Raw genomic sequence first — 25,674 nt, 5'->3', positions numbered from 1 at the left:
GTGTAATGTAACCTCCACCACCAGCGAAATCCAATCCAATATCAGATTTTACTAATTTCTTACACCATTGTTGCAAATCCATCCAGCCAGAGATATTTCCTCCGGTCGTGAGGATGGACAAATCAAAATAACGGATGGGCAGATTGACGGATTGCTCGCCTGGATAAGATCAGAGTATGGCAGATTTGCACTTGGTACTACTTATATGGTGATTTTCTTCAGCATGTTCCAAAGTGGGATCGCGCTAAAGATAGAACCTGCGATTTTCGGTGTGATCAGATAGAACATTTACTCCCCTGAATCATTTGATTGTGATGAGACTAGATGTAGTGCTTCCCCTCGGCTGGCTAAACCTCCATGAAAATTTTGTTCTATTGTTAACGTTGATTTCGCCCTCTTTCATTTATCGATCCTTCACAGCATCTTTTGCAACATACCAAACCATGGCATCAACACAGATCTTCGGCCCCAAAAGTGGCTTGCTACCTTATGCGCAGCTCATACGGATTGATAAGCCTATTGGGGTTGTGATCATACATTTCCCCTACATAGTCGGTTCGCTCTATGCAACATGCATACCCGAGACTACAGCATCATTGCAAGATATCGCGAAAATCAATCTTCTTTTATTGTGCGGCACCTTCTTACTTCGCTCTTGGGCATGCGCATGGAACGATATCGCCGACCGAGACCTCGACAAACTCGTCGAAAGATGCAAACAAAGACCCATGGCCAGCGGCAGGCTCTCAGTCAGGAGTGCCTGTTTGTTCACGGGATTCCTGTGGTTTGCCTGGGTCGTCTTAATGCAAAGTTTCATTCCATCTTTCGCCGTTCATGGTATAGCCCTAACCATTCTCTCAGGAGTATACCCATTTACCAAGAGGTTCATGGCATATACTCCCGTTTTCCTCGGCGTAACATTCGGATGGGGAGTATTTGTGGGATTTGCGGCGACGGGTATCGACCCACTACTACCACAACTTCCTTTCTTCAATCAAGCATATGACGTGATTGTTTTTGGCGCTCTATTGCTCTTCTTATATTATACAATATGGACGGTTATCTTCGAGACCGTTTATGCTTTTCAAGATCTCCCAGATGACACGAAAGCCGGAATAAATTCTATGGCAGTCCGGCATCAATTCCACATCCGCGAATTGTTAGGTGCACTTGGTGTGATCCAAGTAATAACGCTACTTTTTGTTGGAAAGATAGTAGGCGCGGGTACCTTATATTATTTTGGGCCTCCATTGTTCAATGTCTTCATGCTGCTTAGAATGGTAACGAGCATTGATTTCGGAAGTTCTGAGCAATGTCGATGGTGGTTTGCTCATGGCCCACTAATGGCTGGGACTGTTATGGTTGTGAGCGTTATTATTGAATACTTGGGGCGCATTGGTAAGTTAACTTAAAATTCTTGATAAACAACCCGTACTAACTTAAGTATAGATCAAGATTTGTTGGCTTAGACAACTAGTTTTTAGAATGATGAATGATTCAGTGTGCTACTCTTGCACCTAATCACTTCTGTTCTCCTTCTTCTGTTTCATATGTTCAAACCACGCTTCTTCAGTAGCTTCTACAGCATTATATCCATACAGCCAGTTGCGCAGAACTGGGTCTTCAAGAAAATTGGGAGACCCATCATAAGATGGGTCGTGCAACAACATTCTGTCTCGCTCTTCTTGCTCTGGCCCATTCTCTAGCGCATATACGTCACGGAGAGCTTTGCTACGATTTCTGCACATCAACGCTCTTGGTCGTCGGAGCCTGTCATAGATTTTAAGCAGTTCGGGTATATCATCCTTGTTTTTGAATTTGGAGAATAAGACACCAAGCACTGCGGCGTCTTCAAATGCCATTGCTGCACCTTGTGCTCTATAGGCAATGGCCAATAGTTAGTTATATTTCAATTTAAATGGGTTTGGATCATCTCACAAATAAGGCGGAGATCCGTGTGCAGAATCCCCCAGGATAGCGAAATAGCCTAACGGATGTAACCAAGAATTACATTCCCGAGAGTACATCATCGTTCGTTTCATCCACTAGAATTATGAGAGATTAGACCGGGAAAAATGGTGTAGAATATTCCGAACACCTACTGCCGTTGGCACATCTAGCAGTTTGTGAAATTGGGGACTCCAGTCTTTGAATGCTTGATGCACATTGTCCGTCCCAATAGATTCAGGACCCATCGACAACGGAGAATCAGATTCATGCTGATGGGTTAACACGATGTTGAGAAGGTTTCCTTTCCTGATTGGATAAGTCACCGTATGACCTTCGGGGCCAATCCACATGTTGATACTATGAACCTCCACTAGTTCGGCAAGATCAGGGAGCTCAGCCACATCATCGATCTTTACAGTTGCTCGATAAATATCAAAACCACTGTCATCAAGAGGATCCTCTCTACCAAGTAGTGCTTCTCGACAGAAAGACTTTTCTCCGTCAGCCCCAAATATGACATCAAAGTTTTGTGTAGTTCCATCTGCAAACTCGAGCGCTGATTCCTCGAAATTTATCTTCTTTACCATTGCACTAAATACAGTTACAGCTCCGAGCTTGGTTGCCTTGTTAAATAACAGATTTTGCAACTCGGCCCTATGAGTGATAAGATAGGGAGTCTTGTACAAGTCTTTGAAGTCGGGACTTATTATTGTACTGGAAAGAAGCTGTGACTTGTGCGAGAACATCCTGGCAATTTCTGGCTCAATGGAAACCTCTTCTAGCTGGGAGAGAATTCCCCATTCTTTGAACAAAATGGTCGCATTGGTTGCGACATTGATTCCTGGACAAAAAGATGATTAACATTCAGGACGCTAATAAAACTCGTGTGGAACCTACCAGCCCCAATCTATCGATGACATTAGCCTTGAAAACCAAATAGCTCAATATGGGAACATACTTCTTTCAGCCCAGACGATATTTCAAAGACTGTGACTTGATGGCCCACTCTCTGAAGACTGACGGCCGTTGCAAGACCAGCCAGACCAGCTCCTATGACAGCTACTTTGCAAGAGGGCCTGATTGTGCGCGCTATATAGTTTACATTAGCATCACCCATCTTCAAATGTAATAAATGGATAACTTCAATAAATGTATAATACTACGAAGAAGTATCTGCAGAATGTTCCAAAGGAGCTACCTTCTCGGCTATATATAACTCCTTCGGACAAGGATAAAAACTGTACATAATTTCGTAGACATTCAATACATCAGAATCACATGAACCAATTTTGCTGAAGGCCAGATAGCAGAGAGGCTTCGTGGGGAATGTGGCCAAGCCGCAAGAAGATATACATGGGCAACGTCAGCCCGATAAATGGGAACCATAGAGTGGACTAATATCTCACTTGCTCCACTACATGGGTCAGATTTCCCGAGGTAAGAATAGGAAGGATCAAGAGTTCGATCGAGATTCCTGGAAAACACATCATTAACAAAAAGCTGCAATCGGAAATCATTCGTGTTTCCATTTACCTAGTCATCTAGTCCTTAGCCTGAAGACAGGATAATAAGTCATACCATCTTATACAGGCCTCCCTGAGAAGTCAATCCCGTGTTTCCATCCGGATACGTGCTGAGAATTGACGATAGAGGTTGCGCTTGGAGGACTGTGAAGTTCGATACTGGATGACTTGCGCGGGAAACTGGGCCGTGGAACTATTAACTTGGTATTTCTACAATTGAGACATTGTGATTGTAGTTGATCCCAGACCCAATCTATCCAATCACTGACTGTCATTTAGAGACCCCAGCCCAAGCCGGTCCACATGCCCCATGCGGCTCCTTGCCAGCACCAAAGCACAGCAGAATTATCAGAATAATAAAACTCAACAAGAAGAATCGTTTGAGTATTTCTCTTTTAGCCAGCACTCCTTTTTGTTTCTTGTCATCTCTGCAACGGATACTCTCTGTACTCTAATCATAGAAAATAATCAGAACTCGGTTTGTCTCCGATAATCAGTCCTATCACTCCTGGCTGCTCTTTATGGTTTGTTTTTATAACTGCATTTAAGTTCATTGTACGGAGACTTCCTTTTGCAGCAACTTTCTTCACTAGACATGTCCATTTGAAGAGGGACTCCCATGATAGATTTCTCACTCACGTCTCACTTGAAGATTTCTGGGATTCGGTGATGCCTGAAAGGAATTGAATTTTGTTGCGAATATTGCAGCTGTGACTTATATTTTCTCTCGAGATCGAGATTTGGTACGCCCCTCGTGTATGCCTGCTGCTTTACTTTCAGCTTGTACCAATCTGTCCTAATAATGTTTCATAACTTCTCAATACATTTGGGCCAGACACTTCTACTGCAAAATATCTTCAAGCAACTGCTACCTTCAAAAGCTCATAGGTGTTAGGCCAGAAATAAAGATTTGCAGTGACAAAGAAAGCTGACTGATACAAGGTTTAGTGAACAGAAGATCCCTTTTTTCTTCTGATGAATGAACCTTTCTGGCAAGCTAAAGATATGTGGCAGAGAAGTGCGAAGAAGTTGGGTAGAGAGAACTAGACATTTTCTGATGATGCAGTACATGAGGATTTCCAGGAAAAGTAGTTTTTCGGTCCTTGCGGGGGCCATTTTAAGGACAGGAAAAAGAAAGATCCAAGAAATTCTAGGTCTAGCTCGTTTGTTGAGCGACTCTTCTTTGTAGTGGTCGGCATATATAAAGCAAGTCACTTCCTTAAGTACCTAAATAATGACTTAGCCTCTGAATAGACGATCCTATGCGGTGTTTTGTTTTGTTTTCAGCTACTGTACACAATATTTTGCAACATACCTTATCCAAAACCCAAATCAAAGCTTTCCTTTAATCTTCTTGCTCTTTCTCTCTCATCCATTGTCTTCCTTTTTTCATCGTGAAAGAGGGAGGCCGCGCCCCTCCCCCCAGAATCGCCTTCTCTAATGTTTGAAATTCTGAAACAAACCATACATTTATGTGTATGCCTATATATAGCCTGTATTGCACCTAAAAGTAAGAGCATCTCAAAATCATCGCCTCCAATTAGTCGCTCTTGTCAATGAAATACCAAACATGAGAAAGAGTAGCGGTAATAATAATTGCAACATTTTCTCTTACAACAAGCGCCTAGAAAGGCCCCGGTCACTTCATGTCCAAATCCAGTTCATATTATAGCCCATACGACTTCCACATCCTGTGGTCTATTGAATTGCAAAGTCAATTTGGTCGAATTATCTAAAACAAGAGCAGCAAATCGATCTTTTTGCATCCTGTTTCAGTCTCGCCCTTCTACCTCACAATTTCTACTTTCCATTGGCTGAAAATTGAGAATATCGCACTAACGAACTCTGCTTCAGCCACTTTAATGCCGGGAAAGATGCGGAGACCTGCAGACCAGGGAATGGATGTGCCGCGAGCAGGTTCACGGAGAGTCTCACGACCAGGAGGTTCGGTAGAGAGCTCGAGCCAGTGAGATGGTTTGAACTAGAGGAAGTCGGAGCCCCATATCAAGGATGTAATGTGGATTGCAGAATCGCTAAAGTAGATTATTGTTCCTGGTGCGACGAGAAGATATTTGATCTTTTGTCGTTGCGGAATTGTCCTCACTACGTGAACAGTGGATGTATAGAGAAGTAGGGTCTGAAACTAAGGTGTTTTGCTGCATGGGTACAGCTTGTCACGACGTAAGACAGAAATAGGTATCATCGATACCAGACAGTGAGGGGGAATCGGGAATTGCGTCGAATAATCTCCCGACGGGTGCGCATCGATGACTTGGACAATATTGACGATTACCCAGACTTGCCATTCATCCGGAATGGCGACGCACATTATTGCATGTGCAAGCGTGTTGGCTGTGGTGTCAACGCCTGCAATAGTGGAATTCAACGAGTTCCCGATGATTTTTCCTTCCGTCAATTGTGTTCAGGTTTTCAGCGATCTTGCAGCCGGGCTTCTGTCTTGATCAGTTAATTTGACCAGTTGCTTTATGACTGTATAAGGGCATGTCGTTCTTCCCCCATACCTTGTCTGAAGCGAAGAGTAAACTTGAACTTTTGTAGGCTCTAGAACAATAGGAAGACCAGATTTCTGTTCTAAACAGAGTGAGAGATGAACACAAACGGAAAGGCGAAACGCACAGTATCTAAGCTGCTGATATTGATGGCATCTTGTTTAAATTATGGTGATATAAATCTGGGCATGAATAGTGCCGCTGTTTGTCAAGTTTCTCTAGTTACCTAAATATCTGAGAACTGCGTATCTGTTGTTGGTTCTGTTAACTGTAATCGGCTGTGCCTTTTGCTTCTTTTGTACAGCAAAATGCCGCTTAGTAGGAAAACGACTGTTTGTTTTAGAGCCTGCAAGGAAATAGTTGTGCCGAGATCTTTCATTAGATTTGTGCATACTTTAAAGAATTATATGCTTTCTGAGAATCATGTACAACTTCTAGACTTCTGGCAATTCTCCGGGTTGAGGGATTGGAGCAGGAGTAAAGTTGAGAGCTTCCCAAAAAGGGGTCATCCACTAAACTGATACCCCTCATCTGCTATCAAAGACATTCCCTTCTTAACCATTCTAATAAGTATATCCATGCTACTACAGCACCACTGGAATATGAAACAGATATACTTGACACATCTTCTCAGGTGAATCAAAAAAGGATAGAAACGAGAGTGTATGATCAGAGAATCCCGTGTGCATCTTATATGTGATGTCTCCTAGGGATCCTCACGGGGAAGAAACTATTCGTGAAATAGTGCAGTTCATCGACCGATTGCCCATGTAGGTAAGCTGGTAAGCATGAGATGAATGTATAAACATTAATAGTTTCTGTGTAATCAGAACAGAGCGTAGAGCGATGGATGAATTTATATACACTTTGGTGGTGGGGGAAGTCTAGCCAAGCCACAACAGTCTAGCGACATCTCCAGATTACAATGTGTCGACCAGCTTTCAGCCACAACCTTGAGCAGCAACGGTGAAGACGACAAGATACCACCATAATTGGAAAATGCGAATACGTTCACTGATGCCATTAATTCCGTGAACCACTATCCCATACTCGCGATACCACGCGAACTTACTTCACAATGTCGAATTTCCGGCGCGCCCCAGTTGGGGGTAACAATCGAAACAGCATCCTAAGTTCTTTGAGAGCTACCGAAATGGTCGGCAGCAATAGCAGCAAGCCTGTTCTACCTGCTGAGATAATATCTACGATTCTCGACTACCTACCGATTCCTGATCTCATGAGCTTTGCGCGCACGTCGAAACGAATGCAAGAAATGGTATATGAGGATTCGCGATGGGTATCGAGACTAAAATCCATGGGTGTATGGAACGAAGGAGAAGCTAGGAAAAGATTTGAAGAAATACTGAGGAAAAAGCGAGAGATGGTGCGAGTAAGGGCAGAAGAGGATTCTAAAAGGATTGGGATTGGTGTTGGTGTTGGCGGTGCTGGAGGAGGAAATGGGAATGTTGCTGGAATGAGGAAAACTAGCACGACGTTATTTGATGCGGGGGAGGAAGAGTTACGGCAGCAGCGAAGGTCGGCGGAATTTGCTTTGAAGAATATCAGAGGTCTATCGGAAGGATTTGAGACGCTGTCGATATCAGCGCAAGGTCATATGAGTCTACCGCCCCCACCACGAACTCGAACGCCTATGCAAGATCCAGAAGCTTTGTTGAATGTATTTGCGGAAGTCAGATCGATACGTGGGTCTGCGAGGCATGAATACGGGAAAATATATGCAGCACTAGGGCCTTTCTACTACGACTTGGCTAGATCTAGGAGTCATGTTGATCCGGTATTGTTTCGAGTTTACAGAACACCCGAACAACAGGCACAAATGCTAGCTCATCTACAAGTGTTCTCGCGGAGTGACTGGGCTCAAGGATGGAGACAACGAGAGGAAAGGTTAATCACTATGACGGGCATATTCGAGACCGCAGTGCTACGAGAATTTGAGCAGGGTTATGAGGTGTGGGATATTGACGGTAGAATGCGGCGCTATGCTCATGTGTTGGGTGTACTAAATGGGGGGTATGCTGGTATAGAACTGTTCGTTCAAAAACATCCAGTATTCTCCGATCGAGATATTCTCGGTAACTCAATGGACTGTATCAACCAAGCAGCTTCTGAAGGTATAGCGCTTGAGCCATCACGGGCATTTCTGGAAAAGCTGTCCAAGAAAGTGAATGAACAAGCAGATGTAATCGACAGGGTCTTCCCTCCAGGGGAGGATGTTTTGCAGATCTTTTTGGATAAAATAGCAGAGGATATTCTTATGGAATACGTTACTCCTTTGTTCGATGAATCCCACGAACGAAGCATTCCATCTTATCTGCAAGCAGTTTCTGGTATCTTTGAACAAAGTATGCAATTTGCATCTACACTCAGATCTACCAGAAATTCAGGAAAAGAATTTTTCAATAAAGTTAAAGCTGTTATAGCGCGAGTGTTTGAACCTCACGTAGATCTCTACCTATCAGAAGAGCTTGATCATTTTAAAAGACATGCCGAATCAGAAGTCAGGGAATGGGAGACGAAACTCTCAGCTCAAGACGCTTCAAAGGAATCATTCTTTATGGCCAATGTCAATCGCGTTGCGGATAAGAAGGATTTCATGAGTTCTTTCAAAAAGGTTGTCATGATGCCTGTAAATGTTCTACCTACAATGTCTCCGTTTGGTGCGACCAAGCCCGTGATAGCACCCCAGGCAGGGAATCGGTCAAGCTTGCAGGTACTTAGTGCGAGTCAGTCACCAGTACCTTCTCGATCACCCACCCCATCATTACCACCAGGTGCAATATCGGTTCCACTACCGACCGAAGCACCAACAGATGAACTTGCAGCCAAAGCGGCTTTGATGGCATCTAGGTTAGAAGGAATTCGATCACTCTTCAGTATTGAAGTGGCTCTAGACCTTACGCATTCTGCAAAAGCGAGTATTGAACGTGCAGCTCTTTTCGTCCGACTAGGAGGTCAAACAGGAGAAGAAGCTCGAGAACAGTGCGAGGCAATATTTGTAGTATTATTGCAAATCCTTGGAACTAGACACGTCAAAACAGGGTTTGATAAAGCTGTGGATCATCTTTCCAAATACAACCCTCGTGAGATTAGCGAGCACCAACAGGGCGTAGTGGTACCTCTAATGACATTTCTGGAGCTTGTCAATGTTGGAGACTTGATCTCCCAGATGATCGATGTCTTCTACGAACAGCAACTTGCAACAACTAAACTTGCGGACCGGAATGATTTCCTTGATCCCGCCGTTAAAGCCAAGAAAAAATTCGAACAGATGCTTGATGAGAGAGTCGCAGCCGGTTTGAATAAAGGTATTGATGTCCTGATGGACGAAGTCGAATATATTTGTGGCACCACTCAACTTCCCACCGATTACAATCCACCCGAATTCGATGCCACTGGTACAAACCCAGATATTGATATCGGGCCAACTACTACCGCCGTGCAAGTCGTCGCTCTCGTAGAATCCCACACCAAAATGCTCACCGGAAGCACCGATAAAACAATGCTCGACGTCTTCAATCAAGAAGTAGGACTCCGTCTCTTCACCGCCGTCTGCAAACATCTTAAGCGTCAGCGTATCTCTACCTCTGGAGCCATCAAACTCATCTCCGATATGAATATCTACTTTGTCTATATTAAAACCCTAAGGAATGCAGACTTACTGCAGTATTTCAAGGCATTAAGGGAATTGAGTCAGATTTATTTGATCAGTCCAAATCACGCCAAGGAAATGGCGACGGTGATTGCGGATGGTGATAGATTCGGGGGTATCTTCAGGGCGGAGGAGGTTTATGAGTTTGCGGAGAGGAGGGCCGATTGGTATACGGTTAAGAAAGATGTTGAAAGGGCTATGTATGGAATTGGATGTGGAGTTATGTGAGTTATAGGGTGGGGGGAAAGAAAATTCTAGCACGGGGTACATAGAAACCTTATGAGATATGAATAAATGTCTCTTCGAGACCAATGAACATAATGGAATAATTTTCATTGTTATTATAAATGACTATATAATTTCAACCTTTGTGCGTTTCCAGTAGATTCAGTACACTCTGCAGCTGGTTCTAGGAGAAGAGCAAATGCTGCATCAAATACAACTTCTTTGTGCTCAACCCCAGTAGCACCAGCGAGAGCGAAAGATGCACGTCTGTTCTTCAGTGAGGTCTAGTCTTTCTATGGCAGCTTCACGAGCAGCTTCTCCCGCATCTTTATCTGCAATTTTCCCTTATGAATCATCCTTGACGCCTCATCCTTGACGCCAGATGACAATATACGCCGCACAATGTCCGTGGCCCAAAATCTTTACCTCATAGAAGAGAAATCTAACTTCCTCGCTACCTTACTTGTCCGATCGTCATCTACTAGTCCCGGTCTCCTCTTCAAATCCTCTCCCATCTTTTCCTCGCCACCTCTCTTCTTTGGGAGATCTTGATTCTTTGTAGGTTTAGGATCCGATGCCCACCAAGGATGTTCTAAGACCTGCCTTGCCGTGATCCTTTTGCTGGGATCCAGTATCAACATGTTCATCAACAGATCTACTCCCTCCGGCCCAGCTGTTCCAAACATGCCCAAATAGTTTTCCCGTGGGACTACTGGGTTTGGTGGATCGGGTACTGTGTATTCTGGTAATTTGGTAACCCCCGGCCAATTATCTTCAGTTGGTGTGCCGATAGCTTGACAAATTAGAGAAACTTGATGAACCTCAGTTTCACCACCTAGAAATGGAATTCTTAAAAGCATTTCAGCAAATACAAGTCCAACTGACCAGATATCTACGGCGCCAGAATAATGTCTGGCGCCGAACAACAGCTCAGGTGGTCGATACCAACGTGTGATAACATTCGATGTCATAGTTCGCTGGGGGTCTGCGAAATTTCTCGCCAAACCAAAATCTGCAAGTTTGACCTCTCCGTCTGCAGCAATCAACAAATTGTTTGGTTTGATATCGCGGTGTAGAACGAAGTTTTCGTGGCAAAACCAGATGGCTCGACTAAGCATTCCCATCCAAGCTTTTATGTCGGCTGCACCGTAGCGTACGCCATCAACGTCTTTGATTAACATTTCGAGATCACCGAGAGGTAGGAATTCGAGGACGAGGTTCAGGTTTTGATCTTTGGAAGAGAATACTGAGAGGAGAGATATTACATTAGGGTGGGAAATTTCCTGGAGGTGCTTCAATTCGCGAATGGCATCGGGTGCCATTCCTTCTGTGTATTCTTTTTGTATTTTGATCTTCTTGATAGCGACGAGAACCTTAGGATCGGTCCGTAAGTGGCCCAGATAAACGTTGGCATAAGTTCCCTCTCCGAGTTTCTTGCCTGAGACATTAAATGGTTAGCTATATTACGGCTTAACAATGTAATACCATGGAATAAGTACCTTTGACATATTTAGATCTCTCATTCTCGTTCATCTGCTCTGCTAAATCATAAGTTGTGCCGGCACTTGCAGCTGGGCCATCGGAAGGAGTCCCATTACCACTGGGGACGGCGCTTGAGAGCTTCGATCTGCTTGCACTTCTCTCGCCAGAGCCCGCAGATGGGACAATGAGAGGTGAAACTGCCATATTGAATCGGGGCGGCAGTTCACGATCCTAGCGCACCATACTCCGAGTCTTTGAATTGTTTGATTTACGATTTGTCGGGTATTTGACTTAGCTTGGAGCACAAGGCTTTGATGCACAGTTCGGGGTTGACAAGGCTGAGATATTGAAGTCCTAGCGCCAATTGATTAATCATCAGCTTTTCTCGCAAAGGTGGCTTCGGGCATTCAGTGATCTCTTTGTCATTTTGACGCGAGCTGTACATCTACCAATTGTAGACACTTAGTTGTACATTGCCATAGAAGTTTATGTGCGTTGTGTAATCAAGAGTTCTGTATTTTCGCTCGCCAGTCTATTGGCCCATGAAGGCAAGAGCGAATAAGCTACAATTTCGAGCTTTCTAATGTTGTCTTCCAAGTGGAATTGATTGCTCTTTCTACATTGAACGTTCATTCTCTTCTTCATGAACTACAAGTACAGTATCTTCTTCTTGTTGAGAAGGGAGTTTTCACGGTCTGTCATCGATAATCAACCCACATGCACTCACTTTAAGGTGTTGGGACTATGTGAAGTCGATTGGCTTGGTTTCTCTCTTGATTCATTAATATCTTCTTGCGCTTCTGCTTAGAATATCGATAATCCTAAATATTGCACCTCTCTCGCCCATCATGTGGCAGGTATTTTCATATTGGGTTTGATTTTTTACCAGAACTTGCTCTTCACTTGATATCTGACAACAGCTAGATGATCCCCACGGCCTCGGCTATCATCTGGTTTACTACACTCAATGCGCTGCTCGGAGCCTTTATTGTCTTTCCCCCTCACGATCACCTTAACCCCGCTGTATTAGCCCGACCACCTTATCCATCAATGGCTTCCAAATTTCAATCAGTGCCATACGTATCAGATATCGGAGCTACCAAAGAAATGCAGCCAATATTTGTAATAGGTTGTATCCTGACCACTTTCTTGCTCGCAGGATGTTTTGTTGCAGAACGCACACTTCGTCATAAAGGCCGTCTCGCAAGGAACACAGACAATACAGAGAGAGCAGTGGCTTATCTGAGCATTGTGTCGGCTGTGATTGGATCCACGGGCTTGATCTTTCTGAGCATATTCGATGTTTGGAGATATAGGACCATACACAACACAATGGTGGGGTTATTCATTTCTGGATATGCTATTAGTGCCTTTTTTCAATTTTGGGAACATTATCGTATGGGATCTAGTATGTCTCCTTCCTTGTTCCCATCATACATAATCTGACACAAATCAGAGTATCGAGACACGCATGCGAACCTGATGGTTTCAGCTTACACGAAACTCGTTTTTATTGCTCTGGAAGGCGTTCTCGGTCTCGCATATTGGTATGTCTTCATAGCAAAGAATTGGGATGCGGGTGCTGCTATCGAATGGGCCGTGTCCTATGTTTTCTGTTTTTACATCCTTTCATATCTTTTTGATTTCCTCCCGGCATTGAATACGAAAGAGAAAGACTGTAGATTTGGAGTTTATACCGAAGAATGCATGGTCCAGGTTAATGGTCGCAGGAAGCAAGCTGTTGTACAGGAGGTCAGGGGAGTTGCACCAGGATGAGAAAAGGTTGGAGACTTTAGCTATACATATCATTCCCGCAATTAGAATCGGCCATGACCTTGTTAAAGCAAGAGACAAAAATTCTAGATTATTCTAAGTAGGCCGTTACTAAATGCAAACATTCATCGCAAATATCCATTAATATCCGGTACTGGCCCACTTTCTCTCTGCCAAAAAAGCAACCCTCAAGCAATAGCATTGTCATCTTTCCAACCCACATATGTAAAAATTATCTCCCTTTCTGACTTTCCTTCGTCGTCGCATTATAGCTCGCTGGTTTGTTCTTCCTAACAGTCATTTTCGCCGCCTGAAATCTGACAAAGCAGCCTGCTACCACTTGCTCTTTAGTTTTATCTGCATCCACCAAACCCGTTTCGATCAACTCCTTCACAAACATCTCAACATCCTCGAATTCATTCCAATCATTCAGGAACCTATCCGGCATTCCTGTATTATTGAACAGAGCTATCAAACCCGCGTTGATTGTGTTAGCGGCCGCTAATATAGTGATCGCAAGTCCATATTTTGCGGCAGAGGAAGATCCGAGAGCAGTCAACACAGCTCCAAAGAGAAGCTGAAGGATTAATGCAAGACTATAAAAGGTACTAGAGAGATAGTACACCAGTTGGCTTTTCTGACGTGTTTGGACAATATCTTTATAAAGGCCATTAGGCAAGTGCCGATACGAGAAGAGAGGGGAAGCAGAAGCTATTTCAACTGGTTGCGATGGATTGTCTGGGCGCGTAGCACCAATGGAACGTAAGACGCCTATGTATTCGGCTTCGGAGAGTGTACGAAGGGGTGGGAGCACGTATTGTGTTTCTATTTGGCCGAGGGCATCTACATCTTGCGGTGTAGGAGTTGGACTTCGCGAAGGCGTTGAGTCGAGATTAAGTTCGTCCGCTGCGATAGTTGAAGTTGCGGCTGGAGCCATAGTGATAGAGTATATATTTTTTGCTTTTTTTAGTGGATTGGTACAAGAATCTATCGAAAGACTATCAAGAGATGATACTGATTGTAATTGGCCAAGCTAGGTACAAGATCAGCGAAAAGAAGTAGAAATTAGAGCCTAACTATGTCGTACAAGAATTGATTCAGAGCAAGACAAGGAATGAATCCTTTTGGGGGTCTTTCTACCTTTTATACTTCCCGCTGGCAGCTCTCTTCTCTGACTTCCACAAAACTTTCCATGTGCCATTCCTTCAATACGTGGGTGCAATTCAACTCAGTCTTTTTTCATTACCGACATTGCCACAATTCAACACACCTTGTCAGCGGATCCAAAGTCGAGTCAGGCTGGGTGTAGGTTTTAGGTGGGTGAGGCTCCTTTCTCTCACCCATTATTTTAATCGATGGGTTAAGGATGGTATGACAAAAACGTAAAAGAGATGCGTGAACTTGACAAGCCACCTTTGTGCACCGAATGTAGCCTCATATACATTAAAGATGATCTCACCCACAAGGAAAGACATTTTGACATGATTTTTATTCTGGTGACATGTCCTCGAAATTAGAAATAGTACTTCTTTCAGACTTTCAGGAGATTGTTCGAGTACTGAAGAATATAGATTGACTTGAGTCAAGGTTTACTAGTGAAGTAAATTAGGATGAGATGAGATCATCTAGTATACATGCATGCATGTATATAATTCGAGTCAGATATGTAGGTCCGTTCATCTCACCCTGACTGGCAACTCTAGTCATCAAACAAGCATCCGCAAACTATGACCTCCACGAGTTCATGAATAAGCTTCCCCAAGAACACTTTCCACACTCAGCCTATAATAACCGGCGTACGAATTACCAGTCGTGCCTTTGAAAATGAAAACACGGGCGGCTGTGTCTTACTGCGCTTTGTAGCACCAATCGGTGAGAGGATCGAAATATTACTTGCATCTGAAACAAAAGGGGAAGGCAGCCCTATCTCTTATTTCTTCCAAGGGGGTAGGGGAAACGATCTCATTGGTTATGCTACGTACTGGTGGCTTATTGTCAGGAATCTTACTCTATCAATCCCTGATGAGCCCCCAAAATCGTGTAGTTTATCTACGCCGGGTTTCATACAAAATATGACTAAGAGGTAAGAGAAAGTTGGGCTTACGGCAATTGGTCGTCTGGAAAGCTTGAATGAAAGGAAAGTCGCGATGGGCCTTGGATATTGTTCCTATTTGTACTTCGTACTTTGGATCAAGACACAGGTGATACAAGACATAGGGACGACACTTTTTTGGACTTTTTAGTTCAGCCTTGGTAACGGTTGCGGCGGAGTGCGAGATGTTGCATATGGGATGACGAAATGGGTATGAGGTATGGTTGACAAGAGATCTTCTTTTTTCCTTTTACTTGATGGGTTAACACTTTTTGGATTCATGCCGGTCATAGGTAGCAATCGGAAAGTGTGTTTTTTGGGATATACGTGGGAATAATACCCTTGCAGCGCTTGCTTATATTTGCAGCCATGCAGGTGACTCAACTCAACACCTAGATTTAAGGTACTCTGTATTGAATTCCAACCATTTGGAGTTTCAAGCTCATTTCAATCATTTCTCATGCTTGGTTATGAGATGCCAACTTTGAGATGATAACTCAAAATAGGTGCGTAAAATGCGAATACTGCCATCGATGATGTTTTACGTCAATATTCGCGCCATTGTATTGATATTCGAATAGACACTGCCTATCTTTCTCTGTATCACTTTTATGAATTGAGTGTGAGCTTTACAGAAACATCGCATAGAATCACAAACTTCCCCATTCCGGCTTTCACCGTCGCTCACAAGAGTGCGTGGAAGTCGGAGACGGGAAATTCTTTGAATTTCCATATCCAATATATCTTGAGAGAGTTTTCATTTCGGATAAGAAGCGTAATGGCTCTCTGTCAAATGAAGGTTGATGGGCAGTACTGTAGCTAACAACAACTCCAAGATCAGAAGCTTCTTACAGCCCTTATTCAGAACCCATTTTTCTTGAGAAAATCTACAATAACCTGGTAGCCACCCGTTGCATTGTACTGTTATTATGCAAGCGTCAGTTAATACTAATCGACGTCTAGATAATGAGAACTTCCACAGCCACTGAATTCAACTACAGAATCAGGTTACATGAAAAGGGGGAACTTACAGCCAAATTCAAACTGTGGGCTGCGCCTGGCTGAACATGAGTCTGCAATCTTTTGGAGTTAGGGAATGCTTCTTTAGCTGATGGTCCCAGAATGCCTTGACAGTTGCCACCGCAGTTTATGTAATCGTATTCGCCGCTTTGGATTGAAGAGTCAGCCTGTAATCTCGAAGTATAATGAAATTTCTTTACGCATCGAAATGAATACTTATGAAACCCTCTTTGACATCTCTAGAGCACTTCAATGTAGTTTTTCAATGAGATTATAATAAACAAAGATTATCGGGGAGCCGAGAAGTCGGTATAATACATACTTCATGACCAACACCGGGCTTTTGAAAGCTTTCGCATTCGGATTGACTAGAGGCGCCGTCGCGCTTCCCATTATAGCTTGTGGAAATCGATGTTCTGTGCTATATGAATCTGTAAGATTCGTATCATAGTACCCTTTTCTATAGAACCTATATCGAATTACCGTAAGCATTTTCTCGATCTTAGCCCCCCACAATTTTTCATGAAAGTCGTCTCTCTTACAATTTCCAGATGGCAAACTTATCGTCTTGATCCAGATACCCCGAATCATATCCCGAATCCTCCCATTTCTTATCCACCGTACTTGCAATCTTTCCATTCCAGCTCGAAAAGAGAGAGCCGATGGAGCTGGCAACGCTGGCTTTGTAGCCGACTCCGGTCAGGATTACTGCATCTGCCAGAGAAGCATTCTTGGCTATGACTGCATTTGTAATGCGGGAACCTACATTAAACCCTATGGGAACAATTTTCTTGGGCACAGTATGATCGACTGATTTTGGAAAAAGCGAATTTTCGCGGATGCGGGTGAGGATTTTCTCGAGGACAGCAACGTGCATGGGGAGTTGGAGAGTGTAACCGCTAACTCTATAATGATGTTAATAATATATAAAATCATTTGTATTTGGATTGTCTGAATCTTCCTCGTGGAGGGGAACATCACTTGAGCGAGGGGAAAAACGTTTACACGTACACTTGAGAACGACCTGCCCCTAGAAGATCATAGGAAAGAAACGAATATCCTTTCCCTACTACGTAATTTGCGAAGTTGTATTTTTCAGGTTGGTATTGTATATCCCAATACCTAATCAAGTCAACAAATACTCGCTTTTTCCACAGCTAATGAAGCAAACCTACGTTCTATCAGAAATTAATCCATGCGTGGCAACTAATAAAGTAGTCGCATTTACCGGCTCGCAATATGTTCCCGAGAAACGGAAAGTTCCATTTCCAGGAAGACTGCCTGAGATCGGATGGAAAGTCTTGTCGGCGTCGCGACGGTTGATGTCTTGGATATATGTAGCTACATCGTAGTTGTCATTGAAAGGGGGGTAGCCGAATTGGTACTGGGTGTAATCAATGAACAGCAGAAATCTGAAATCAATGCACGTAGTTTCGGCGCGAGAGATTTGGGTATGGATGATGAGGAGTACGAGGGAGAGAAAGAGGGAACGCATAATGAGCCAAGATGAGCGGTTTTGAAGGTGTTGTATAATGAGAAAGGGATTCTTCTCGTGCCTTCTACGGGAGTAGAAAGTTCTTTGAGATTTCGCAGTTCAGGAAGACGTTAAGTGTAGAATCTACCAGAGAAAGAAGAAATGACTTTTCATGAGGAGAATACAGCCCCAGGAAAGTTCAATTTATACATTTTCATGAGTTTGAGCTTCGTCCAAAAAGTTATCTGGTTTTTTCCGTACATGAAGATATAATTTGTGGCTCAGATGATCAATCAGCCCATGAGTAGGAATGGATGAACTTTCAGCACTTGCCGTCTCGGGACCAGTAAGCCGCTATCATGAATGTCACTTATGGAGGGGAAAGTTTCTAGAAGCGGGTAAGGTTCATGATTTTTCTCGTATGGAAATAGTCGATGTCACTGGAGAAAGTGATGCCTGGCCTTGGACACTATTATCCAGTATTGATTTTTTCCTTGGCATGCAACGGGACACTCTTGCAGAATAGCCACGTCGAAAATCGAGCTGAAAGTAATTGAAAAAGATACCTTTGACAAATCAATAACAGAAAGACGATGTGTGTATAATGCAAGTATGAAAAATAGCTTTATAATTAATTTTCATTAACGACTCGAATAATCCATTTTACGTGTCCCATTTCAGACTTCCATCTTCTCATTTTTCATCAACATTAATTACCATAACATAACGGGTATATCAGAAAGGGTGCGACCGTGCAAACCCCCATTTTTTTCATCAAGTAAAGTCATCGTCTCTCACCGCCAGAAAAGAAGAACTCCCTTTTCTCTAAGCAACAGTTCCCTTAACTTGCTTGATCTCATCGACCTTGTAATCTCTCCACATGCCTACAAACACGAAGCAAGGTATCAAGAATATCACTCCGGCAACAGCTAACCATTTCATACTCTCTCCATATGCATACCAGACTGCATCCCTCTCCACACTGCCAACGGGATACTCCAATTGGACAAGGAGATTTCCGTATAATTGAGCTGCCAATTCTGGGTCGCTGATCTTCTGTGCTAATGCTGCGGGGAATGTGTTGGTATAGATTGCTCCTGAAATAGCTACACCAATCGCGCCTCCAACAGAACTGAAAAGTCCAATGAGTGCTAACATAGACGCAACGCCTTTGTGTGGTGCAGCGGCCATGACAGCCATCTGTTCACAGATAGAGATGGTTCCGCCGGAAAATGCGATGAAGATTTGACACATGATGACGTATCCGATAGGTTGATCTGGCTGGCGGAAATGAATCATAAGACCCACACCCAAAGTTTGGAGTGGCACTGCGAAGTAAAGCGCGAGCCATCTGAAACGTCCGGTGACACGGATGGCATAGGAGATGACTACAGCCCAGAAGCAAGAACCAATGGAATATATGTTGGTGACGTAGCCAGTGTGGGTGACGCTGAGATTGTGGACTGCTTGGAGGTAGCTGTAAAAGTAAGAGTCCCAGCAGTAAAAGGAGATAAAGAAGAAGGCAGCGCAGAGGCAGGCACCTACGACGGTGCGGTCGGTGAGAAGCTCGAAAGGAATGAAGGATTTGCGGCCTGCGTAGCGTTCGAAGAAACCGAAAGCGATAAGACACAATACTCCAATGACGAGCATGGCGATGATCATAGCGGAGTGCCAACCTTCCTTTTGGTAGGAGGCAAGGGAGAAAGGGAGAAGCAAGAGGACAAAACCAGCGGAGACGAGGAGGAGACCAATTACTGCATAATTTTTAGACGAGAATCAACATGCGTGAGATTGAAATAGGCTTACCATCGAATTCCCAGAAATAGTATTTGATGCTCTCAGTCCATGTGCGGCCACTATCGATCTTCTTGATTAAGCCTGCTTTTTTTGCCTTACCTTGATTAACCCATAAAAGTGAAAGAATTGGGATGCAGATCACGGGAGTGATGATTGCGAAAGTACCGAAGGCCCATGGCCATCCACTTGTCTTGAGGAATGACGATGCAGCAGGAGGTCCAACCCATGTTGTTACAATATATGGAGTAGTCGAGAAAGCGAAAACCAAGGCTCGATTCTTCAGACTTGATGTATCGGCCATGAAGACATCGAGGACATACATCATACCATCGAATCCCAACCAATAAAATACCTAAGTCTGTTAGTGATTACGAGTCGAGAGAGGACTAGACTCAATACTCACTTGTGCAGCTGCGTAAGTTTCTACGTTCTTGCACGCAGCCATCATGATCAGACCTGTACATGATTAGATACATCGAAGGCAGCCAAGAATTACTGTGACACGGGAAGGTGGTGGAATAATACCTATTGTAGCGAAACCGGTCATGACCGCGAATCCTTCGGCACGACCAATCAAATCAATAAATTTAGCAGTTGGAAGTCTGAAGACACCACCAACAATGCTTGATACGATACTAGTGGTACCAGTCAAAGGCAAGAGGATGAAAGAAGAGGTAACATAGACCGAAAGGTTGTTCTGGATTTGTTGTTGCATAGAAATCACGAAGAAAACGAGGAAAATGCTATTTCATATTAGAGCCTTGTTCCCATAGTGAAGAATTCATTAAGATAATTAACAACTCACAATGCGTATGCCAAATATAATTGGTTTTTGGTCCAGACCAAAGTAACAGCTTCTACTGCTTGAACACCATGCTGAGCATCCTCCACGGGTCTATCATCGACCGAACTTGCTGGATCGTTGACGGCTGTGTTGAGGCCATCATTCTTGTGATCGAGACCATCAGGATACGCTGTCATCTCAGGACCGACGGCAACCTCAGAGACTAAGCCGTCAGTCTTTGTTCTCCATGGCCTGAAACCCATGTTGTGTTGAATATTGGTGTCGATATCTCTGTCCCGTCACCGTGGGCTGGTTTGAAGAGATACGCGAAGTTTATTGCTTGGATGAAAATTTGACGATTGAATATCAATCGAGATATGAAGAGAAAGATGAAGATGAAGATCTTTGAGCTACAAGTACAACATATATCATATGTACTAGTACTGTATGGCGAAAAAAGAAAGCTAGTTTACGGTGTGCATACCTACTTATTGCTTCTAGCGTAACTTGGTCTCCGTGCCATCCCTTCGAGTTCGGAAATCAGCAGTTGCAGTATTATTGTTATACATACCCGTGTGACTATCGTATGGCAGTAAAATCGGAGCTTCCGTAATCCCATAACTAAATTATGGAGAGGGGTCCAGCCCGTGAGCCATACAGATAGCATTCTGTTTGGTGGGATCATGGTAGATGGCTCCATTCCGCTACACAAGAAGGCAAAGATCCGCTATCAATATTAAATTTGTGATATCCAATCAAATGATAGAGCGAGGAGAAGATTTTTCTACAGATATTCAGGGCTGGAGTTATGATTGGTTGGTTAGATTCACGTTACTTGCTATCTTGACAAAACCTTGTTCTCCGAGCATTAAGTATAGTCCGGCCGGCTAAGGTTTTATTCATTGTCGGATCTGATAACTTTAAAATCTTCTCATGCCCCATCTGATTAGATTGATTAAGGAAGTGGCGAACGAAGCTATTGATTCATTCATTCACTCTAGCCACTCGGTATGTGTTTATGGCATTCGTCTTCTCACGTTAGTGCTGCACTTCCATTCTCTTCTTTTTCTCGGTAAAGTATCTCGACGATTACCGGCTAACGGCGAAAGGTCCTTTAGAAGTTAGAAGCCAGGAAGGCTCGAATGTTGGTCAACAGAACTTTACTCAGTTGCAACTTGGAGGTAGTGCCAATGTCACTATGTTTATGGTTACGTACATCGATGTAATGAAGCCTTTCCTCTTTCTGCTTTATACCTGGAGGGTAGGTAACGTAACGTTATCAGGAGATTCCCGAAAAAAAAGTGAGTTGGGCTGCAAACGATGTTATATTATATAGTAAATGTCAAGGGGTAGTTTTATCAGTATCTGGCAGCATTCAACCACATTCGACATGACTCAATCTGCCATTTTGGGTGTATTTTATTAGTATCACGCCCATCGAAGTATAACTTCACATTGAAGCATGGCGGACATGCTTTTATTCACTGTCGGACAAGGTTTCCTTGTAGGGATCACGAAAATGGAGAAAGTCGGAGAACGCTTGACAGGGGTAAGATCTGATAAAACTTTTAGTGGGGGCAGTTGAGACGGTTGTGGCTCCTCGCCCCAGAAACTTCTGTACTTGCAATCATTGGAAAATGTCTCTCAGCTCTGAGAGGAGTTCATGGATATCAATGAGATCGAGAATCATGATAGCAAGGCACATCGCAGTCAATCGAAAAAGGTTTTCCTTAGAGAAGTAGACCTTGAGTCATCAAGGATGTCGTCAAGTGAACATGCCAGATGCTGCACAGAATACTTGCTGTTCATTAATTTTAACTTTTTGTTCGGATTGTTTAATGGACCATTATGGAGCACACTAATTAAGTGAGCCATCTAAACGAGAAGTGAGCCAAATCCCTGGAACAACCAAGCCTTGTGAAAGTTGGGTGGAAAGGGTGTTTTCAGTTATAACCGATATCTAATCAATAAATCTAATCAATCAGTCAAGCGTTGGACAAGTATTTCATCGTCAGATCTAATCAGATCATTTCATCTCATCTACACAAACAACTCCAGGCAGCAGAGCTGGTCTCTCCGTTCTTCTCGCACAACAGCAATGTGGTCTTTGGCAGTTCAAAGACCCAGTAAACGTCAGAAATCTGCGTGAAGTGGCATTCCCGTTACGTTTTCTCAATCTTAAAAGCTCAAGAAGCTGAGGATCGTCGCGAACTTCAAAGGATGCATCGGTCCCGATATCACATGTTGGTGCAGCTAAACGAGATTCACAAATATCAGAAACTCGGAGTTGTGGATTTTAAATGGGACGCAGGAAAAGTGATCCATCTATCCAACTGACGACCAACTAGCTCTAGTCTATATGGGGAAACGATTTGGCCTATGCAGACCAATCATAACAAGAGAGCCAAGTCAAAAGTGTCACAAATCCCACTATGCCCTTACAGTGTGATCTGGGAGTGCCGGCATTTTGACACTAATCACATTTTAGACCTGTCAAGGCGTGATGAGTGATTTTTTTCGGTCAAATAACTCTTTTTTATCTCTTGTGGTGAGTTGGACGCTCTAGCCTTGCCTTCTTCTCCATGCGATTCTGCTCTCTGTCAAGTTCAAATCCATCTGATTACGCTATTTTTCTAAGATTGGATTCAGCCTAATTCGGAACAAAAGTCCAGATTATCTAGAGTCAGACTGTGGGAAACAGATCAAACTGTTACGGCTTGAAATTTGCCACTCTACAAATCGTATATGGGTCCAAATGTATTCTTGGCGAGTTCTTTTCGTTCGTATAAACGAAGTTTTGCGAAGCATAGCGGCATCACCAATGACCGATTGTTTGAGACTTAATAGTTATCAGCTTGGAAGTAAAATGGAGAGAAGTCTTCATGCTCATCTATGGCACCGAATGTCATATCGCTGATTTCATAGCGATGTTTGGTTGGCATGCCGGATTTGAAAAAAATCACGAATGTCCTCGGTGGTGTAGTAGGTACTTCCACAGCCTGTACTCTAGTTGGATAATTTGTGTTTCATGTTAACGAGAAAGATGAACCTGTATGTTGTATAATCGTGATTTCGTCGAAACATAGAAAAGCAGTGCTATGATATCTTTTAAGGCTAGCTCGATATGACCTCAAGCAACTATTGTAAGCCCAAATCCATCCACAAAGCATTATTTGAGTGTCTTTGATTGAGTAATGGCTAACACACCTTCAAGTTGGAGTTTCAGGACCTTTTCTGGCACAACAAATGGGTCCCAGCAAGTTATCAATGTTTCTGTCAACGTGTAAAGGGGAATCGAGGCTATTCAAATTATGATTTACCAACTATGATGCGTGATGGCTATTTTTCTGTGGCCCAAAGTTCGGCAAAATTAGAGATTAGTTGATGTGTTTCAACATTCTCTCCAAGACAATATCAATCAATGGGTTAGATATCCACGAAATTGGTGAATGTCAAGGATTGTGCTTAGCCCAAATTGCAATACTCATCGAAAAGAATACTCTGATTGTGTTATGAAAGTCGAGCTTTTACTGTGAGTATGTCATTATGAGGAAGTGCTGGTATCTATAATTTATTTGAGAGAAATTATATGCAGTGCTTGCAAATTAGTAATGAAGACGGAATTGTAACATTTTGCGGAATGTTCATCCATTTTTATAACTTCCAAGCTCTAATATACTCGTATGTTGTTCCAGTCAGCATCAATCAATGCCATCGAATGCTTCTCTTCTCATGGATCTTCTTTCGTCGGTTTATCATGCGACGATGTGAATGATCAAATTTTGGGAGACTGATGTTCTTCCAAGTCTTGCACATCCCAGAGACAGAATCCAAGTTTAACAGTTGGAGATACATAGCTATATTGGATTCTGCGATGTGAGCAAGAGTGATGATTAACTTGTTTTCGAACTTCCAATTTTCAGTCCTTGTATGAAACGCACATCCGTAGATCCGTGAACCATCAATGATTCCGGTGAATACGCGAGAAAACTCCATCACTACACATAATTGGACAGTATCTCTAAATACGATGTTAATGGCATTATTTCATCAATCAATTGTTAGAATTTGGTTCTGAACTGGGCTCCGGCATTGTAATAGGTAAGTAGTAATGCTGTATCTTGTCGTCGCGACGATCCAATAACAGCTGGCCCTTGGAGTATCTAATTTACTTAGGCATTTCTAGTCCAATCGGTAGCCACTCTCGCAGAAACTGAAATAAATGCTTATTAGTAGGTATCTGTCTTTCTTTTTCCTTTACACCAATCTCGTTGGATACACATTAGTGCCTTTGATCGATTATTCAAAATAGCAATTCCCGGTGGGTATGCCCCCGAGATGCATCACTTCGTTTCTACACGAGGCGCTGTTTGTTTGCTTGTCAGAAACTTACTCCTAAAGTCAACTTCAGTCTTAGTTTTTCCCACTCAACTCAAAAAAATTTGTGTCATTAGCATTTATCACAGATTAAACGACCACATAGCAAGTCCGCTTTCCCTACCTGCCGACATCATAAACGAATATTCTTCACTCAAAAAGCTATTTTCATTATACTCTTTTCCTGAAACGCTGCATATCGCACAATTATCATGACCGCAAACAGATATACTTAAGATTCTGGGTATGAGCCTAATGCAAGAATTCTGAAGCAAGCCAATCATTACATAACGTGTTTCCACGGCTATACAAATATTAATGTGGCGTTCCCTGATCAAGAAGTTACGAGCCTACAGATGTAGCCCCTATGGTTAAAGTCTGTTGATATTTAAGTAAACACAAGTCCTGATAGCCTTCTCTCTATTCTCGCTATGGCTATTGCACACCAATTGATGCTAGATACATCCTCCAGGACTTTATCAACTTGTCAAGGACCAACTGATAATGTAAGACAGGAAAGGGACTGTTGGTGTTGGCTTGGTTGATAAGTGTCAAAGTACTCAAGTCTATTGTGGTTGTATTCGTTCTTGGTCATTATTATCCATGAGAAGCTATGTAATTACATAGAGAAGTGCTAGCGCCGAGCTAGCTAGTACAATACCCTCTGTATAGTCACATGATCGATATCCCGATCGGGACTTTATGGATAGAGGGAAAGCAAATTTGCACAAAGAATACTTCTTACCTCGTCCTGCAATCGTTGAATTTAGCATTCATCCATCAAATTCAAACTTGCGATCTGGAATTCTACAAAGTGTTTTCTTTCTATGCTTTCCGAATTCTTGAAGAGACCAATAGCCCTTCCATCATGCTACGCAAGAATAATCTCCAGGAACACAATCGGACCGATGATCGGAAGTGAAGCCAAGACTGTCTGAAATGGTAGCAAGCACATTAGTTTGTTTTTCCACATGAGAACAATCCGCTTTACTCCTTC

At 43.1% G+C, this 25,674-nt stretch overlaps 8 protein-coding genes across 8 annotated transcripts; 3 read left to right on the top strand and 5 right to left on the bottom strand.

Moving 5' to 3' along the window:
* Window positions 1–408: 408 nt before the first annotated feature.
* Window positions 409–1,500, top strand: BCIN_05g03520 (hypothetical protein). The gene is made up of 2 exons (XM_001559856.2): window positions 409–1,398; window positions 1,450–1,500. The coding sequence occupies exons 1-2, from the start codon at window positions 444–446 to the stop codon at window positions 1,467–1,469; spliced, it is 975 nt and encodes a 324-aa protein (XP_001559906.2). The 5' UTR covers window positions 409–443; the 3' UTR covers window positions 1,470–1,500.
* Window positions 1,490–3,136, bottom strand: BCIN_05g03510 (hypothetical protein). Its single transcript, XM_024692962.1, has 5 exons — window positions 2,909–3,136; window positions 2,848–2,857; window positions 2,103–2,791; window positions 1,939–2,045; window positions 1,490–1,878 (listed from the first exon to the last, which is right to left on the bottom strand). The coding sequence occupies exons 1-5, from the start codon at window positions 3,065–3,067 to the stop codon at window positions 1,518–1,520; spliced, it is 1,326 nt and encodes a 441-aa protein (XP_024548746.1). The 5' UTR covers window positions 3,068–3,136; the 3' UTR covers window positions 1,490–1,517.
* A 3,815-nt stretch (window positions 3,137–6,951) lies between these two features.
* On the top strand, window positions 6,952–9,964 carry Bcrcy1. Its single transcript, XM_001559860.2, has one exon. It carries the CDS (start codon window positions 7,062–7,064, stop codon window positions 9,879–9,881), a length of 2,820 nt encoding a protein of 939 aa, XP_001559910.1. The 5' UTR covers window positions 6,952–7,061; the 3' UTR covers window positions 9,882–9,964.
* A 58-nt stretch (window positions 9,965–10,022) lies between these two features.
* Bckin28 lies at window positions 10,023–11,806 on the bottom strand. Its single transcript, XM_001559861.2, has 2 exons — window positions 11,378–11,806; window positions 10,023–11,316 (listed from the first exon to the last, which is right to left on the bottom strand). Exons 1-2 carry the CDS (start codon window positions 11,562–11,564, stop codon window positions 10,301–10,303), a joined length of 1,203 nt encoding a protein of 400 aa, XP_001559911.1. The 5' UTR covers window positions 11,565–11,806; the 3' UTR covers window positions 10,023–10,300.
* Window positions 11,807–12,035: 229 nt separating this feature from the next.
* Window positions 12,036–13,295, top strand: BCIN_05g03480 (hypothetical protein). Its single transcript, XM_024692961.1, has 3 exons — window positions 12,036–12,232; window positions 12,285–12,768; window positions 12,817–13,295. Exons 1-3 carry the CDS (start codon window positions 12,209–12,211, stop codon window positions 13,134–13,136), a joined length of 828 nt encoding a protein of 275 aa, XP_024548745.1. The 5' UTR covers window positions 12,036–12,208; the 3' UTR covers window positions 13,137–13,295.
* A 9-nt stretch (window positions 13,296–13,304) lies between these two features.
* Window positions 13,305–14,180, bottom strand: BCIN_05g03470 (hypothetical protein). The gene has a single exon (XM_001559862.2). The coding sequence runs from the start codon at window positions 14,068–14,070 to the stop codon at window positions 13,366–13,368; it is 705 nt and encodes a 234-aa protein (XP_001559912.1). The 5' UTR covers window positions 14,071–14,180; the 3' UTR covers window positions 13,305–13,365.
* Window positions 14,181–15,750: 1,570 nt separating this feature from the next.
* Window positions 15,751–17,868, bottom strand: BCIN_05g03460 (hypothetical protein). Its single transcript, XM_024692960.1, has 6 exons — window positions 17,421–17,868; window positions 17,257–17,367; window positions 16,788–17,150; window positions 16,568–16,714; window positions 16,257–16,392; window positions 15,751–16,146 (listed from the first exon to the last, which is right to left on the bottom strand). Exons 1-6 carry the CDS (start codon window positions 17,738–17,740, stop codon window positions 16,087–16,089), a joined length of 1,137 nt encoding a protein of 378 aa, XP_024548744.1. The 5' UTR covers window positions 17,741–17,868; the 3' UTR covers window positions 15,751–16,086.
* A 464-nt stretch (window positions 17,869–18,332) lies between these two features.
* BCIN_05g03450 (hypothetical protein) lies at window positions 18,333–20,672 on the bottom strand. The gene is made up of 5 exons (XM_024692959.1): window positions 20,322–20,672; window positions 20,042–20,259; window positions 19,920–19,972; window positions 19,526–19,868; window positions 18,333–19,473 (listed from the first exon to the last, which is right to left on the bottom strand). The coding sequence occupies exons 1-5, from the start codon at window positions 20,561–20,563 to the stop codon at window positions 18,545–18,547; spliced, it is 1,785 nt and encodes a 594-aa protein (XP_024548743.1). The 5' UTR covers window positions 20,564–20,672; the 3' UTR covers window positions 18,333–18,544.
* Between the last annotated feature and the right edge of the window lie 5,002 nt (window positions 20,673–25,674).

Source organism: Botrytis cinerea, chromosome 5 (assembly GCF_000143535.2).
Source record: "Botrytis cinerea B05.10 chromosome 5, complete sequence".
Taxonomy (NCBI): domain Eukaryota; kingdom Fungi; phylum Ascomycota; class Leotiomycetes; order Helotiales; family Sclerotiniaceae; genus Botrytis; species Botrytis cinerea.
The sequence above is the reverse complement of the archived record's forward strand: the minus strand, read 5'-3'. Positions and strand labels throughout refer to the sequence as shown.